We start from the raw sequence: 17,425 nt of genomic DNA, 5'->3' as shown, positions 1-17,425 counted from the left end.
GCAACTTCTTCCTAGACACATTGCCAAAGGCAAGGGAAGCAAGAGCAAAAATGAACTATTGGGACTTATAAAAAGCTTTTGCAAAGAGAAGGAAACAGTCAACAAAACCAAAAGACAACCGACAGAATGGGAGAAGATATTTGCAAATGACAAATTAGATAAAGGGCTAGTATCCAAAATCTATAAAGAACTTACCAAACTCAACACCCAAAGAACAAATAATCCAATCAAGAAATCGGCAGAAGACATGAACAGACATTTCTGCAAAGAAGACATCCAAATGGCCAACAGACATATGACAAAAGTGTTCAACAGCACTTGACATCATGGAAATACAGATCAAAACCACAATGAGATGCCACCTCACACCAGTCAGAATGGCTAAAATTAGCAAGTCAGGAAGTGACAGATGTTGGCGAGGATGCAGAGAAAGGGGAACCCTCCTACACTGTTGGTGGGAATGCAAACTGGTACAGCCACTCTAGAAAACAGTATAGCAGTTCCTCAAAAGGTTGAAAATAGAGCTACCCTGACCCAGCAATTGCATTACTGCGTATTTACCCCAAAGATACAAGTGTAGTGATCCAAAGGGGCACCTGCACCCCAAAGTTTATAACAGCAATGTTAACAATAGCCAAACTATGCAAAGAGTCCAGATGTCCATCGACAGATGAATGGATAAAGAAGATGTGGTATATATATACACAATGGAATATTACACAGCCATAAAAATGAAATCTTGCCATTTACAATGGCATGGATGGAACCAGAAGGTATTATGCTAAGTAAAATACGTCAACCAGAGAAAGACAATTATCATATGATCTCACCAATATGTGGAAATTAAGAAACAAGGCAGAGGATCATAGGGGAGAGAGGAAAAAATGAAACAAGACAAAACCAGAGAGGGAGACAAACCATAACAGACTCTTAATCTCAGGAAACAAAGTGAGGGTTGCTGAGTAGCTGGGTAAGGGACACTGGGAGGATATGTGTTGTGGTGAGGGCTGTGTATTATGTAAGACTGATTAATCACAGACCTGTACTCCTGAAACAAATAATATATTATATGTTAATAATAAAAAAATAAAGTGGAGAGAATTCATCAAGTGTGGCTTATAATAAAGTATGGCTTGATGTAATAAAAAAAAAAAGAAAGAAAGAAACTTACCCCTGTACACAGAGGGCAAGAGAGACCAAAGAAACAGGCAGGCCACTTTAGATTGGTAGGTGGCAGGTTTAAGGTAACTTACTTACAAGGCTTGTCTTAAGTGGCACAAGATGAGCAGATCTCTGTACCCACATGCCAAATCTTAAAAGTTTATAGAGGCATTAACTGTGTTCAGTCATGTATACAGTCCAGTTTGTCTCAATAACACCTTACTCTCTCAAGGCCATGTCCTTGAATATGGCTCTCATGGTGGGAATGGTAGGCATCCCAAGGATAGGGGAGATGTTGAGGAGCCTCCAAGTGCTTGGGTCTAGCTCACAGGTCAACCAGTGGTCACATCCTCTCAATGACCTCCTTCAACAAATTGCATTACATAAATAGATTAGTTTGGGATAAAGTACATCTTTATGATGTTGAATATTCCCATTCAGGTACATGGAATGGCTGTCATTTATTGAAATGTTCTTTTATGTCTGTCAGTAAGAATTTATAGTTTCCTTATATAGGAAAAACAGATATGAGAGCTGAAAAAGTATCATGGTTTGAGGTTATTATTGTAAAGGAATTAAGTCCTATACAATTCCGTAGATTTTGAAGGCATCATTGTATTATAGCACTGTGCAGTAATTATCACTTACTATTGTTTAAAATGAATGATTCTGTTGATTGTCCCTGAGTTGGTAGATATAGATAATTGGAAGGGGAAGAGGAGCAGAAAATGAGGTTATAGCTCGAAAAGTTATCGAGCAAGACCTTGGTAATCGGCCTCTCCTATCCCCTCCTACTCCTGTGAATGCACCCAGACTGAAGCCTAAGAAATAGTCTGTAATGAAATTTCGTGATTAGCCTGGGAAGGTACAAGTCTCTCAAAGTAGAATGTTTGCGCTTACTCTGGGCTTAGAAATCATGCTAGTGCATTTAACAAGTAGTAAGGCACCTAAGGGATTTAATGATATGTTGAATAATCAAATGATTCTTCTCTTTATTGGGGGGAAAAGAACAATTGAAACTCCAAGGAAAATAAAATATGTATAAGATTTCATGGATCAACAATGAAACAAACTAAAACAGGACATGGTTATAATTAATTGATGGAGACTAAACAAAGAAAATTTAACTTAGAAATTTGATGCAGTCAATTTTCAAATGCCATGTGAAGTGACACAAAAATTTTATCATCCCTCCTTCTCTGCATTTAAAAGGACTCTATAAGTGCAGGCAATATAAATTGAACTTAAACTATCTTGAACAAAAAGGGAATATCTTGACTTACAGAACTGAAAGTCCAGGAGTAGTTGACTCCTCTATATCTTGTTTCTGCTTTTGTCTGTGTTGCCTTCATTATAGGGTGGGTTTTTCCATATGGAGAGAAGGACAGTTAGCAGCTCCAGCCTTAAAACGTTTTTGGAGTTCAGTAGCTTAGAGAGACATTTTTATTTCACCATTCTGCACATACCATTTGAGGAAAGACTGGCCCCAGAGATGGAGTACTGTGATTGGCCATCCCTGAGATGAGCCCTGTGGGAGCTAGATACATAGTGTTATTGGCTTCTGTTAAGAAAGAGGAGTTCTGTTGTCTGAGAAGGGACTCTTGAATGTCCTAAGCCTTTATTTCTCTACAACTGATTTAATTAGGTCAAGGAGAAACTTTCCAGTTGAGAGGAATGTTGAACACAAAGCCATGGAAGCTTAAATAAGCATAGTATCTTCATGGATCAGTGAGGGAATTGGGTTGCTAAAAAGGGATTTTGTTGGGAAATAAGGTCGAGGTCAAATTATAGAAGGTCTTAAAATAGAGCAGACATTCCAATTTGAAGCAGAGGAAAATACAATCATTAATTTCTTTCAAATAGATGGATACCATAATGACATAGATACAAGAAAAAACAGTATTGTTGTGGGATGGAATAGGAAGAATATAGGATAAAACAAAGGGTATGGGTTGTCTTCAGTCTGTTATAGTAATTCAGATATGAAATGATATAACCACTTTTTGAGCACTTCTCATTCATTCATTTATTAATTAAAGTATCTGTTGAGTGTCTATCTTGTGTCAGGCACTGGCTAGCTGCTGGGCATACAATGGTGAGTGAAAAGGAATAAAATTAAAGAATCATGTGATGTAGAGGATAGAATAAGGGGGGTAAATTAAAATTTAAGATCTCATTTAATAGGATTTTAGAAGTAAGTAGATACACTTGAGGGAAACAGGATTGCACCAAAAGCAGAATCAAAGATACATGAACAGTAAAACAATGAATGGGTCAAATTAACATTAAATGGTGTCTATAAGATCTATAAGAACAAAGAAAGTTTTGTTTGGTGGTTGCATTTGCCTTATATGGTTTGCATGCACTTAGAAGGAAACCTACTAGCATTAGGATTATTGTCAAGAAAATAGAGCAGAGTTGTCAAATAACTACTCATATTTTTATTGACATGGTAATTCAAGGAAGTGATGAAAGTACAAACCTAATGTGGCCAGGAAGGTGAGCAGCTCTAATCTTACCACAGGGGGTCAAATGAGGACATAAAGGAGGCGGAGTTGTTTTAATATTAATATGTAAAGATAATAGTAAAATGTAAATTTCATCATGCATTTTTGAAAATCTGGGCACACTTTAAACTTGTTGGTTTTTTTCATTGACCTGATTGCCATTTATGTAATAAATTTGTGTTAGATTCAAATTGCTTCACTTCCTCTTCTGTGACTATTTTCCCTATAAGGACTGTTCTTAGAATGAGGTGGCATTATTATGTTATAATCGCATGTGAATTGAATTGGGATGATTCCTTGTGTCTGTCAAGATGTTTGTATGTGTTGGGGGAGAGAGGACAGAGGGGATTGGGTCTGTTCTTAGGAAGCCTACAGTATAATGGATGAGATAGATATTTATACAATAATTACACAAATAATGTAGAATTGTAATCATGTTAAAGGCTATGAAGGATGAATACACGAACTCTGAGAGTTTATAATGAGCATCACAATACTTGAGTTGAGATTTGAAGGATTAGGAGGTTATCAAATGAAGGATAGAACATTCCAGGCTGAGCAGCCAGAAAGTGTAATGTCTAGAAAGGAACATGTTAAGAACTGAAAGAAGGTCTGTAAGGTTGGATTGCAGGGAAGAAAACAGAGTCGGTATAATAGGAAGAAGCAAAGATAGATAGGGACAGGATCATAGAAGACTTTATAAACCATGATAAGAATTTTGCCTTAGAACAGTAGGAAGTCATTGCTGCTGAATTGTTCTAAGGTGTATGTGTGTATTGGAGAGACAAAGACAAAGATAAAGAGAGTAATAAATTTGCATTTAAAATCACTCCATTGAAGGATGGATGACGAATGGACTGGAGGGCCTGAGTAGATATGCTGCATAACTAGTTTGGAAGCTACTATAATAACCCAGGTGAGAAAATGATGGTAACCTGGACTTTAAAATGGTGGCAATTGAGATGGAGAGAAATAGATGGATTCGAAAGATATGTAAGAGGTAAAATTGGTAGGGTTTGTGATAGATTAGATATGGGGGTTGATATGAGAGGAAGACTGTCAAGGATGATGCCTAGATTTATGGCACATACAAATGGATACTGGTCGCATTTATGGAAAGAGAGATAACAAAAAAGGCCCAGCATTAGTGGAGGAAAAAATATGAATTGTGTTATGGCTTATTGTGTAGGCAATTAAGACATTTGCATCTGGACTCAGAGGATAGGTATCATAGAAAGTTTCTGTTATTTATTTATTTATTTTTTACTTTCTAGCATTTAAATTCACTTATATTTAGAGAATTTTTTTTTTCACCTTCAGTCTGAGGGAAACAAGAGATAGAGCAAGTGGCCTAGGCTTCCCCAAATCAAATGTACCTACCCGAAATTTTGAATTGGAAGTAAGTGACACAAAGAAGTGTGAAGTGTGCCCTAGGAAGAATTTCCTCTGGCAGTGATGGCAGATGAAATAAGATCAAGTTTGTAGGGCAGTTGTGGTAGTGGAAGTAACAGAAGCATCTCATGCTGGTGGTAGTGGCTTGAACTGCAGTCCTTAGTGCTTGGTTGTAGTTGTGTTGTCTTGACCTCCAGTTCTGTGGTATGAGCTTGTGCATTACTCCTTGCTATGTTGCCTTTGAGTCTGGTTCTCTAGCTATTCCGGGGGTTTTGTGATAGGCAGTTATCATTTGAACAAATTCTGTTTTTGCTTACACCAGCCAGAACCACCTTCTGTTGTATGCCACTAAGGATGTGGATTGATATTAGAGGTCTGGGCTAGAGATATACATTTGTGAGTCATCTGTATAGTAGTTGTAGTGGAAGTTGAGTACAGGGATGAATTACTTTAATATAGAGCACAGAATAAGAAAAGGGCTAGGATTAAGCCTAAGGAATTTATAACATTTCATGATTCAATAGAAGAGGATGATTTTGAAGGAAGAGATAAATTATTAGAAATAGTAGAAAAAAAACAGGTAAATACTGTATCTAAGAAGCCAAGATATTGGAGTTTTTTTTTTTTAATGTAATCTCTATGCCCCACATGAGGCTCAAACTCACGACCCTGAGATCAAAAGTTCTATGCTCTACCAACCGAGCCAGCCAGGTGCCCCAAGGTGTTGGAGTTATTGATTCTCACTTTACATTTGAGGAAACTAAGCTTGGGTTAGAAACTTGCCCGAAGTTTTGACTTAAGAAGTGATAGTACCAGAAGTTGAATCCATATCTGTATTCCTATAAAAACAGTTTATAGAGTTCATTGGATATATACGAAGGATATATCAAAGAACACTGGGTGTTATATGCAACTAATGAGTCTTTGAACACTACATCAAAAACTACATATGTTAGCTAATTGAATTTAAAAAAAAAGAAAAGAAAACATCATTAAGACTTTGTGAATAGTTATTGAAATGAAGAGAGTAATGAGTCATATAAGATACCAACTTTCCATGTATTGATTTTGGGGGGAATTACTGTGCTACTGAGACAGGTGTGTTAGAGGGAAAGGAAGAGATGCCTTTGGATTTGGATCAGATTGGACCCAGACTGATGGAAAAGCATGTAAATGTGAATATTTTTATAACTTTCAGATAATAAGATAGGACTGGAAATAAAGATTTGGGAATTTTAAGCACAGAAGTGATAACTAAAGTCATTAGAATGAATTATCCAAAGAAACGAGTATAGAGAAAGGTAGAGATAAAGAAAAGGCTTTGATAAGAGTCCATAGTTGATGGTAAAAGGGAAAGAAGTAGAAGCCAAAATCAGAAGTGCAAGTAGGAGAAGTAGAGAACTATGAGAGTAGTGTCTTGGAAGTCAAGGTTGCAAAGACCTTTAATAGGACCAAATATGGAGGAGAGTTAGAAAAAAAGGTGGTGTGGGGAGAAGACTGAGAAAAGACCATTAGATTTGGAATAAAAATATTTTATTGATTATCTGAGAAAGCAGTTAAATGTGATGGGGATAGCAGATGAGTTTAAAAAGTCAATGGGGGAAGGAGTGGAAGCTATAGTAAATAGAAGATGTGTTTTCTGTTGGATGGATTTAGCAGTAAAAGGAAAAAAAAAGGAATACAGTACGATTGGAATGGAGAGCAGGTTTAAATAAAAAATTTGTTCAGATTCTGATTTGCATGTCTGGAGCAAAGGGGAAGGTGCTATTAATAGGTAGGGAGGGATTTTTATGGGATTACTTTCCTAGAAAATGATTTGTTAAGATAAATGTTTACCCGAATCAACGGTCTATAATTTTTCAAATGGTGCTCTATATTTCACTGGGGGGATAGAGAGGGAAGAATAAAATTTGTTATTTAAAACTCTTCAGTAGATGGAACTTCTTATCTTTATTGCTTTCCAGAAGGGATTTTTTAGAATGGAATTGGTGGTAGTGGTTTTGGTAGAACACAGTTGTATTTTTGTGAGAGTAATTAGGATATGCATAGATGCAAATTTAAATGCAAATAAATTGATTTTCAGGTGTCAGTAAGGTGGTGTTTCTAGGTTTCCACAAATTTTTACAAGAAAATCTACTGTTACGTTGAACCGAATCAACTCTTGACCAAATTATTAAATTGTCTTGACAGTCACAGCAATGTAGTACCAGCAAGACTAAGTAACTTTAACCTTCATATTTATGCCCTTATGCCTTCCTAAAAAGGGGGTAGTTAACAAATGTATCATAAACAAGGGTAAGAATAAAGCTGTTAAATCTATTACATCATCAAACTTCATTAGTTTTGATGGCTTACTATCATTAATACAAATGAGCAACATTACATCACATTATAAGTCAGTTATGCACACATAATCTGAGGTATTTAAGCAAGAAAAACCTCTGAAAATTTCTTTTGCATTTTAATAATCTGCGAATTTAGGTTGTGGCGAGTTGAGGCAATTATTTAGATCATTTAGTATTGAAAATCTTTTTCCAGAAATATATTAATAATTAAAGCAATTTGGGGGCTGATTTGCTCAAATTATTTTTTCTCTACTCTTTTTTTTCACTTTGGATATGCTGACAAATTCTAAGAGCACAAATTATCTAAAGGCAGCATTTGGACAAAAAATTTTAATGTGCATTTTATTTGAAGCTAAACAAATGAGTCACTCAGAATGTTTGTTGAACTAAAATGTATTTGAATTCTTATGCTTGCTTTTAAAGGAAAATGCTGAATGCAAAGTTGAATTCTGATGATTGATTCTTTTTTCCTCTCACGTTACGATAGTATCAATTTTACTGCTGTTCCCGAAAATTCCTTTTTAAACTGTTACAAGAGGAATGAATCGTCTTAAAACAACATCAAGGCAACAGAAGAATCCCTGACAGGTTCCCTGTTCCTCCTTTCAAGGCTTCTCTCTGACTCCAGCACCACTTCTGGGGTTTTAGGGTGCTTGGTTCACGCTTCGCCCAGGGGGAAGGGGTGACTGCCGCAGTGCAGCTCTCGCGGGGAGTTCGATCTCGCTCTCAGCGTGATCTGCAGCTCCCGCGGCCGGCTTCGCGGGGTCTCGCGGGGCTGGGTGGGGCCGAGGCGGATCCCGGCCCGCCTTTCAGTGTCAGGTTCTGCGTGGAGTACGCCGCGTTCGCAACCGTGAGTCTAGTCGTGGGACCCGGAGAAGGGAGGGAATGAAACGTTCGTGTCCCAGAGGGGCCGTTGAGGTGGGTGGGAAAGGGAGCTGCGTGTGGCGGTTATTCCCTGGGCCGACGGCTCTGAGGGATCTGCGGGGCTGGCGGGCGCAGCCCCCAGAGTTCGACCAGCGCTCGCGTGAGGGCTTGCCGGCGCGTGGCCTTCTTCGCCACAGTGCCGCCCCAAGCTGTGGGCGCAGCCGTCCGGCTGGAGGGCTGGGGAGCGACCCCGGTGAGGGGAAGCGCGTTGGCTGTGAGGGTGTTGGACGTCAGCGAACTTCGCGCTTCAAAACGGGCGGGAAGAGTGGCTCCTCGAATCTGCGCGTGACACGTAATACGACCCCCGCCGCAGGCGTACTTTGTGAGGCGATTTGGCAGTCCCGTGACAACCTCCACTTCTTGGATTTTTGGTGGTAAATTCGTAAGTGTAAAATTGCACTCTCGCTTGGTTTTACCTTGGTGTTGGTTAAAGACTTTCTTTAGGAATCTTGCTACGCGTAGAGTACAAGCGCCGAGAAAGGACATATTCAGAGATGATTTCAAAGGGTATATCCTTTTGAGATCTTGGTGTCTGTGCACTCCAGAATATTCAATGACGTATAGCAATACCGCGTATAAACGATTATGAAGGCTCCCCCCGCCCCCCAGATAGTTCAGTCCTGCAACGACATTCAGCAAGTTATTTATTAAGTGCCTTCCTGGGGCTGTGCCCAGGACTGGGCTGAAGGGGTCTCTCTCCTCCTCAGTTCTTGCTCCCCCCACATTTTTCTGTATTAAGGCCTGGTTAAAAAGGTTGTTACCAAACGGATATATGGTGTTTTGCATATGACTTCAGAAAATCCTTCCTTACAATTTTTTTTTTAATATAGTATCCAAGATGAATGACAGCCTGTTTGTCAGTTTGGACAGACTTTTGCTAGAATTTGGTAGGTACAAAGAGAAAATAAATAAAAATAAAGAAATAAAGAACTATTTGTATTATCATTTAACATTTTAACAATGAAGTCGCTGTTTTTTTTTAGTTTTCCAGTATGAGCAAGATATAAGTACTAAAGAAGATATTCTTCAACGAATTAATAGTAAGTCGTTTTGCATGGTGAAGTTATTCTAGTTTTTAAGTTTCTTATGGCATATAAGATAATAAGTAGTTGCCTAGTTTAGGGTAACTTATAGTTGGGATTATAACTTTTATTCTAGTTCTATCTAGCGACTAATACTAAGCTGTTTGCCCTATGTTTCTGTATTCAGCATTCAGTTATTTTGTGTTGAAGAATTTTGCTTTAAGCAGATATAACACCTTAATTAAGCACAGTTGAAAATGTTATTTTTCTCATATAACAGGTTATTTCAAGCATATGAGTGAATTTTAAATTTATGCTTTTTTTATAGCATCAAGTTTATTTAAATTCCAGTTACTCAACATGCAGTGTAATATCAGTTTCAGGTGTAGGATTTAGTGATTCATCACTTACATACAACACTGGTCGGTGCCCATCACAAGTGCTCTCCTTAATACACATCACCATTTAACCCATCCCTTCCACAACTCTACTCCCCAGCAAGCCTCAGTTTGTTCTCTATTGTTAAGAGTCTGTTTTATGGTTTGTCTCATTCTCTCTTTTTTTCCCCTATGTTCATTTGTTTTGTTTCTTAAATTCCACATATAAGTGAAATACTATGGTATTTGTCTTTCTCTGACTGACTTATTTTGCTTGGCATAATATTCTCTAGCTCTGTCGTTGTTGCAGATGGCAAGATTTCATTCTTTTTTATGGCTGAGTAATATTCCATTGTACATATGCACCACATCTTTTTTTTTAAAGATTTATTTATTTATATGAGAGAGAGAAAGAACATGAGTGGGAGGGTCAGGGGGAGAGGGAGAGAGAATCTCAGACTCCATGTTGAGCACGGAGCCAGATTGTGGGGGGTGTTCAATACCACAACATGGAGATCAGGACCCAAGCTGAAACCAAGAGTGGGATGCCCAACTGACTGTACCATCCAGGTGACCCTACACCACATCTTCTTTATCCATTCATCAGTGGATGGACATTTAGGCTCTTTCCATAATTTGACTATTATTGATAATGCTGCTGTAAACCTCAGGGTGCATGTGCCTCTTCTAATCAGGTTTTTTTTTTGTTTGTTTTTTTGTTTTTTGTTTTTTAGAGAGAGCCCTCGAGGAAGGGTGGGGAACAGGGCAGAGGGAGAGAGAATATCCTAAGCAGGCTCCTCACTCAGCACAGAACATGACCCAGGGCTCCATCTCACCACCCTCAGATCAAATCAGGAGTAGGATGCTTGACCGAGCCAACCAGTCACTCCTCCAATCAGTATTTTTGTACCCTTTGGGCAATATCTAGTAGTGCAATTGCTAGATCACAGAGTAGTTCTCTTTTTAACTTTTTGACGAACCTCCATTCTGTTTTCCAGAGTGGCTGCACCAGTTTATATTCCCACCAATAATGTAAAAATGTTCTCTCCATATACTCACCAAAATCTGTTGTTACTTTTAGCCATTCTGACAGGTGTGAAGTGACATCTCATTGTAGTTTTGATTTGTATTTCCCTGGTAATGATGATGTAGAGCATCTTTTCATGTGTTTGTTAGTTATCTGTATGTCTTCTTTGGAAAAATATCTATTTGTGTCTTCTCATTTTTTAACTTGATTATTTGGGTTTTAGGTGTTGAGATTGATAAATTCTTTATAGATTTTGGATCGCATGAATGAATTTTTAAAAACTTTTTAGACCTCACCAAAAGTCAGGGGCTGGGATTGATGGATGTCCGTATTCAGGAGTAATTCTGAAAAATGGTATTATGATAGAAATAGAAAAGCAAATTACATAAATATAGTATTTTAAGATCCTACATAAAAGCTGTCATAAAATAGAACCATTAAATTCTTTTTTTTTTTTTTAAAGATTTTATTTATTTATTTGACAGAGATAGAGACAGCCAGCGAGAGAGGGAACACAAGCAGGGGGAGTGGCAGAGGAAGAAGCAGGCTCATAGCGGAAGAGCCTGATGTGGGGCTCGATCCCATAACGCCGGGATCACGCCCTGAGCCGTAGGCACGCTTAACCACTGTGCCACCCAGGCGCCCCAGAACCATTAAATTCTTGATAGTTCTAAAAGGTAGAATTTGGTCACCTTTCTGCAACAAAAAAGAATGCAGATAAAATAAGAATTTATTTTAATATTTAATAATTTATATTTTTATCTTATATTTACTCACTACTAACAAAGGAATAAGTGAGTCGAAGGTGTATTTAATAATTAATTAATGTGGAATTGATGAAGAGAAATTTTACATTTGTCAAAACCAAAACAAGTTAGTATCATAGATGACTAAATGTTTACATGAACTCGTACTGTCATAAGATGCCATTGATCCTAGATATCACTTAATTTAGCCCTATTATGTTAAAGATGATGAACAGGGACATATCTTCCTTCCTTTCTTCCTGCCTTCCTTCCTTCCTTTTCTTTTTTTACGTTTTTATTTAAATTCCAGTTAGTTAACACAGTATAAAATTAGTTTCAGATGTACTTCTCCCATCCCAAACACAAATCCTTTGCTTCTGGGTCTAGGAGCAAGCCTGGTTCTGATTCTGTGCTTTTTAGTATAGGGCTTTCCCATTTCAAGCCTCACTTCCTCTCAGTTCTCTAATTCTCTTTCTTTTAGGTAAGTTGCCATACCCCTTTTTCTTCTGTATTTGTTAATTTTGAATTTATTATTTCTACCTTAAAAATAAACATTTCTTCTTTCCAGAATGCTTTGAAGATATTAAAGAAAACAAGGCAACTATTTGTAAGATACATGAAACTATAAATACAACAGATGAGGAAATTGGTCATTACTGTAAACATAGTAAAGAGATCAAAGACAACTGTAGTAAGTGAGTATTTGAAATAAATGAACTTCTAGTAATTATCACTAGATTTTTTATTCAAGGTTTCTGTTATTTATAATTTATAGTATTTATAATTAAAGACACTTGCTTTAAAGTAGTGTTTTGTATTAGCAAAATAATGAATCGGGTCTTGCTTTGCTACGTGCTTTGGTAAAAATGGAGCATAGGAGGATCAAAAGAAAAATACAAGTGCCGTCAGATCTCTCTAATTCAGATCCAAATAGTCTGTTACAGAGTTTTGTATAATATAGTCTCAGTATATAAAATTCCTATTAGATAAATGCATTTGAAATCATTTCCATCTTTGTGTTTTTAAGATCTTATTTTTTTCTAGGGGAATCTGGCCTAAAATAAGTTGCTTTTCAAAGTAAAATTTTTCAATTTGTTAAGAATTTTTACAACATGGCTTTAGGTTCTGGATCCTAGTGGTTAAATTTATTATAAGACATAAACATTTTGGAACAAAGGCTTACTAATGGAACTTTATTGTATATCATAAAAATAAAATGTGTTAGTTTTCTGTACTTTATGTAGACCATTGTCTTTGTATTAACTACTATACTTTAGAATCCTATTTGTTCTAAAATATTTTTTATTCAGAATTTTAATGTCTTTTTGATTTTTCACCTTTATAAAAGTAATGCATACCTAGTATAAAAAATTCAAAAACTATGTAAGTATGTAGTGTAAAAAGTTATTCCCTGCCTGCAGTTCCTACCTGAACCCTATTCTCTTCCTTATAGGTAATCATTTTTAACGATTCTATCTTTTCAGACATTTTTCAATAAAAATTCAGTGTCATTACATAGAGTTACGTGTACATGTATCTATATATCTATTTTTTCTTTTTACAGAATGGGATCAGACCGTACTATTTTTTTAAAAATTAACAATATGTTATGTAAATGATACTATACATATCGTGATTGTGTATAGATTTCATTCTTTAACAACTCCATAGGATTTTATAATATTGGTGTATCTTAAATTATTTAACCATTTTCCTATTAGTAGACATTTAGGTTTCTAGTTTTTCCCTTTTATGAGCAACACGTACAGGTATCCTTCTACATTTATAGACCTGTTGCTAAGAAAGAGCTTCTAGAAGTGCAGTTGTTAGATCAAAGAGTATGCACATTTAAACATTTGGTAGTTAATGCCAAACTTCTCTCCACAAAAAGATTATATAAATTCATACTTCCACCAACACTGTATGAGAAAGTTCCTGTTTCCTCATACCCTTGACAACACTGAAATTATGTTTAAATTTTTGTTTAAATTATTTGTCAATCTTTCTTTCTAGTTCGGGAGGGTATAGTAACCCATTATTGAACTTTCTCTTTTATTTTGATTTAAGTTTTATTATAGGAGGTTTTACCTGTGGTTTCCTTCAACTAGATCAAGTGGGTGCTGGAAAAGTAGTTTCCCCTTAGAACCTGCTGTGTCCAAAATGTACTGTATTTCATTCAACCTTAATCTCTGCTGGATTCCGAGGACAGTTAGTAGTATCTTAATACCATGATATACCTCTAATTCATGATTTCAGCATACTGGTTAAGAGATTTAAATGTGGGATATGACTTCATAAAAGTACTAGAAGAAATATAAGTAACCATGTAATTTCTGAGAGTAGAAGGCCTTTGTAAGTGTATCACCAAAAGTAGAAACTACAGGGGAAACAACGGTTAAATATGACTACACACAAATTAAAAGAAAAATGCCCCCAAATAATTTAAAAGGCAAAAGGATAAGGTAGGAAAAATGTCAAGTAAGGGTTAATTTTTATTATTTATTTATTTATTTTTAAAGATTTTATTTATTTATTTGACAGAGATAGAGACAGCCAGCGAGAGAGGGACACAAGCGGGGAGTGGGAGAGGAAGAAGCAGGCTCATAGCAGAGAAGCCTGACGTGGGGCTGGATCCCATAACGCTGGGATCACGCCCTGAGCCGAAGACAGACGCTTAACCGCTGTGCCACCCAGGCGCCCCAGGGTTAATTTTTAAAAATATAAAGTAAGGGTGCCTGGGTGGCTCATTCCTGGGATTGAGCCACTCTTCAGGCTCTGCTTACCAGGGAGCCTGCTTCTCCCTCTCCCTCTGCCTGCTCCACCTGCTTGTGCTCTCTTTCTCTCTGTCAAATAAATAAATGAAATCTTTAACAAAAATTTAAAAATAAAAAAATAAAAAATATAAAGTACTTGTGGAAACTAATAAGCAAAATCAAAAGCCCCCTTAGAAAAATGGGCAAAGAAAATAAATAGGTAAATACCAAAATGAAGAAATATATGTTTAATAAACATGTGAACAAATGCCCAGTCTTACTGGTAATCAGACATCCAAATTAAAGCAATAATAAAATGCTATTTTTTTTAAAGATTTTATTTATTTATTTGACAGAGATAGAGACAGCCAGAGAGAGAGGGAACACAGCAGGGGAGAGGGAGAGGAAGAAGCAGGCTTCACAGAGGAAGAACCAGATGTGGGGCTCGATCCCAGAGCACCAGGATCACGCCCTGAGCCAAAGGCAGACGCTTAACCGCTGTGCCACCCAGGCGCCCCAAAATGCTATTTTTTTTTTGCCTCTAAGTTTTACAGAAATTTAAATGAAGATAATATCCTGTGTTGGCCAGGGAATAAGAAAATCATTTATCTTGTATACTATAATAATGTACATTAGTATAAACCTTTTGGATGACATGTCAGTATATTTTTTAAAAAGCTTTTAAAATATGACTTTTGACTAAAAATTTCCATTTCTGAGAATTTTTCTTAAGGAAATAATTAGGCATTTTTTCAAAGATGTAATGTACAATAAGATGTTTATTTCAGCCTGTTTTATGATAGGAAAACATTGAAAATAACTCTAATATTCAACATTAGGTGATGGGTTAAATGAATTTTGGTATATGCATATGAATGAACAGGAGGTGACCAATACAATTACGAGTGTATATTTAGTGACATGGAAAGCTGTTAGTTCTCTATTGACATGGAAAGATGTATATTCCAAACTGAACAAAGCAATAAAACAACATTCATAGTATGAACCCAATTTAGTAATTGTATATTTATATATAGTTAGAAATAACCTAGGAATATATACATCAAAATGCTTACAGGGAATAGCTTTTTAGGGAACATGGATTTCTTACAGAATTTTTATAATACTCAGAATATGTGTGTTTATAACCTTTGATCTTATAATTCCATTTTGGGGAATGTTTTCTAAGGAAACGATTAGAAATTCAGACAAATATTTAAGTAAAATTCTATTTACAATAGAAAACTTAGATTAAGCAAAAATGGCCAACAATATGGGAATGGTTAGATAAATTATGGAATATGATATATTTATTAAAACCTTTACAATGAATTCTTAGTGACAAGGAAAATGTGTATAATTTAAAAGTAGGTGATAAAGGAGGATACATTGTTGTATATATGAATATGATCTCAAAGATGTTAAATATAGGGGTAACTGGGTGGTGCAGTCAGTTAAGCATCCAACTCTTGGTTTCAGTTTAGGGTGGTGAGATGGAGCCCCGCATAGGGCTCCGCACTCCTCACTCTTTTTTCAAATCTTTAAATAAAGAGCTAGGGGAAATAGTTGAACAACACTTAGAATGGAGGTTGACGTGGAGTATGCAAATTTTAGATTTTTCACATTTGGTAACATTTTTCAAGTCTTGTAATAAAACAAAAAAATATGTAATTATTCCTTTTATTCTTACTATCTGATTTTATAACTCATTTTGGCTTACTTTCTTTCTAGTTCGGGAGGGTATAGTAACCCGATTTTCTAAGTTTCAAAGGAGAAAAAGCATCTTTTTAGCCCCTATTCTTGTTCTTTGAATCCTTACTCCAAAAGAATTTCTTAGCCAAGATCTTAGAAGTATGATTAGAAGGAAGCCTGATGTTGGAAGGTTGCACAGTATATTCTCGAAATGCCATAACAATACACAGTCCAGCCTTGTAACATTTGCTCCTTCCTTAGTCATGGTTCCACAATGGGTTTTATGTAAAAATTAATGGTTATTAATATTTGAGTGCTTGTATGATTGCCTGAATGGTGGTAGTGGTGGTGATGGGAGGTGGGAATATTTTCTTGATATAAGCTTGTTTTCTCCAGGAAGAGAAAGACTCATTTATCTTTAAATAGTTAAATTCATTGTTACTATCTCTTACAATTTATCATTCTGAGATTCTAATTACAATATTTTTTTTCCATAGCTGGAAGCCAACATGTGATGTTTTTCATAAGCATGAAGACTATATGCAGGACCAATTTACTGTTTATCAAGAAACTATTGAAAAAGACAAGTACAGTACATATATTAATTAAAGTTTATCAGTTATATAATTTAGTATTAATAGGATATGCTTAGTAAAAATATTACTTGAAAAATGCAGAAACTTTGTACATTGGCAGAGTTTTTTGTTTTTAAAGTAAATCCAGTACTTGGGCTCTTTGGGTGCCCTTGGAGGCCTACCAATTTGTTATAAAGCTTTACCACCCGGGATATGAAACAATTTATTAGTAGGAATTGTTACAGCAGAGTGCTTCAATTAATGGTCTTTGTAATTGAATTGTTATAGGTAAATATCTGGGGGAATAGTTAACTATAGAATTAGCTTATGAAAAATTTGGAGTATTGACTTTTGAAGGGTTTTATATGTAACTTCTCATTTTNGGCTCAACCGCTGTGCCACCCAGGCGCCCCGAGTTTTTTGTTTTTAAAGTAAATGCAGTACTTGGGCTCTTTGGGTGCCCTTGGAGGCCTACCAATTTGTTATAAAGCTTTACCACCCGGGATATGAAACAATTTATCAGTAGGAATTGTTACAGCAGAGTGCTTCAATTAATGGTCTTTGTAATTGAATTGTTATAGGTAAATATCTGGGGGAATANAAACAATTTATTAGTAGGAATTGTTACAGCAGAGTGCTTCAATTAATGGTCTTTGTAATTGAATTGTTATAGGTAAATATCTGGGGGAATAGTTAACTATAGAATTAGCTTATGAAAAATTTGGAGTATTGACTTTTGAAGGGTTTTATATGTAACTTCTCATTTTCAGAGAGCTAATGTAGTGGGTGTTATATTCTAATGGAGAAACCTATTGTATGGGTTTATTTTATTATGTGTAAAATAACCTTGTAATTAGTGAATATAATGGAATAAGGTGAAAGACTTTTTTTTTTTTTTTTTTTT

At 36.0% G+C, this 17,425-nt stretch overlaps 1 protein-coding gene across 1 annotated transcript in view; it reads left to right on the top strand.

Annotated features, from left to right (window-relative positions):
* Positions 1 to 8,391: 8,391 nt before the first annotated feature.
* The window catches only part of C14H14orf39 (chromosome 14 C14orf39 homolog), a 60,701-nt gene continuing 51,667 nt past the window's right edge, over positions 8,392 to 17,425 (top strand). The window contains exons 1-5 of the mRNA XM_019800051.2: positions 8,392 to 8,711; positions 9,160 to 9,216; positions 9,313 to 9,369; positions 12,070 to 12,196; positions 16,444 to 16,533. Of these exons, the coding sequence (XP_019655610.2) occupies positions 9,168 to 9,216; positions 9,313 to 9,369; positions 12,070 to 12,196; positions 16,444 to 16,533 (323 nt within the window). The 5' untranslated portion in view covers positions 8,392 to 8,711; positions 9,160 to 9,167. The remainder of the gene's footprint in view (positions 8,712 to 9,159; positions 9,217 to 9,312; positions 9,370 to 12,069; positions 12,197 to 16,443; positions 16,534 to 17,425) is intronic.

Source organism: Ailuropoda melanoleuca, chromosome 14 (genome assembly GCF_002007445.2).
Source record: "Ailuropoda melanoleuca isolate Jingjing chromosome 14, ASM200744v2, whole genome shotgun sequence".
In the NCBI taxonomy this organism is placed as follows: domain Eukaryota; kingdom Metazoa; phylum Chordata; class Mammalia; order Carnivora; family Ursidae; genus Ailuropoda; species Ailuropoda melanoleuca.
This window is presented reverse-complemented; position numbering and strand designations above follow the sequence as displayed.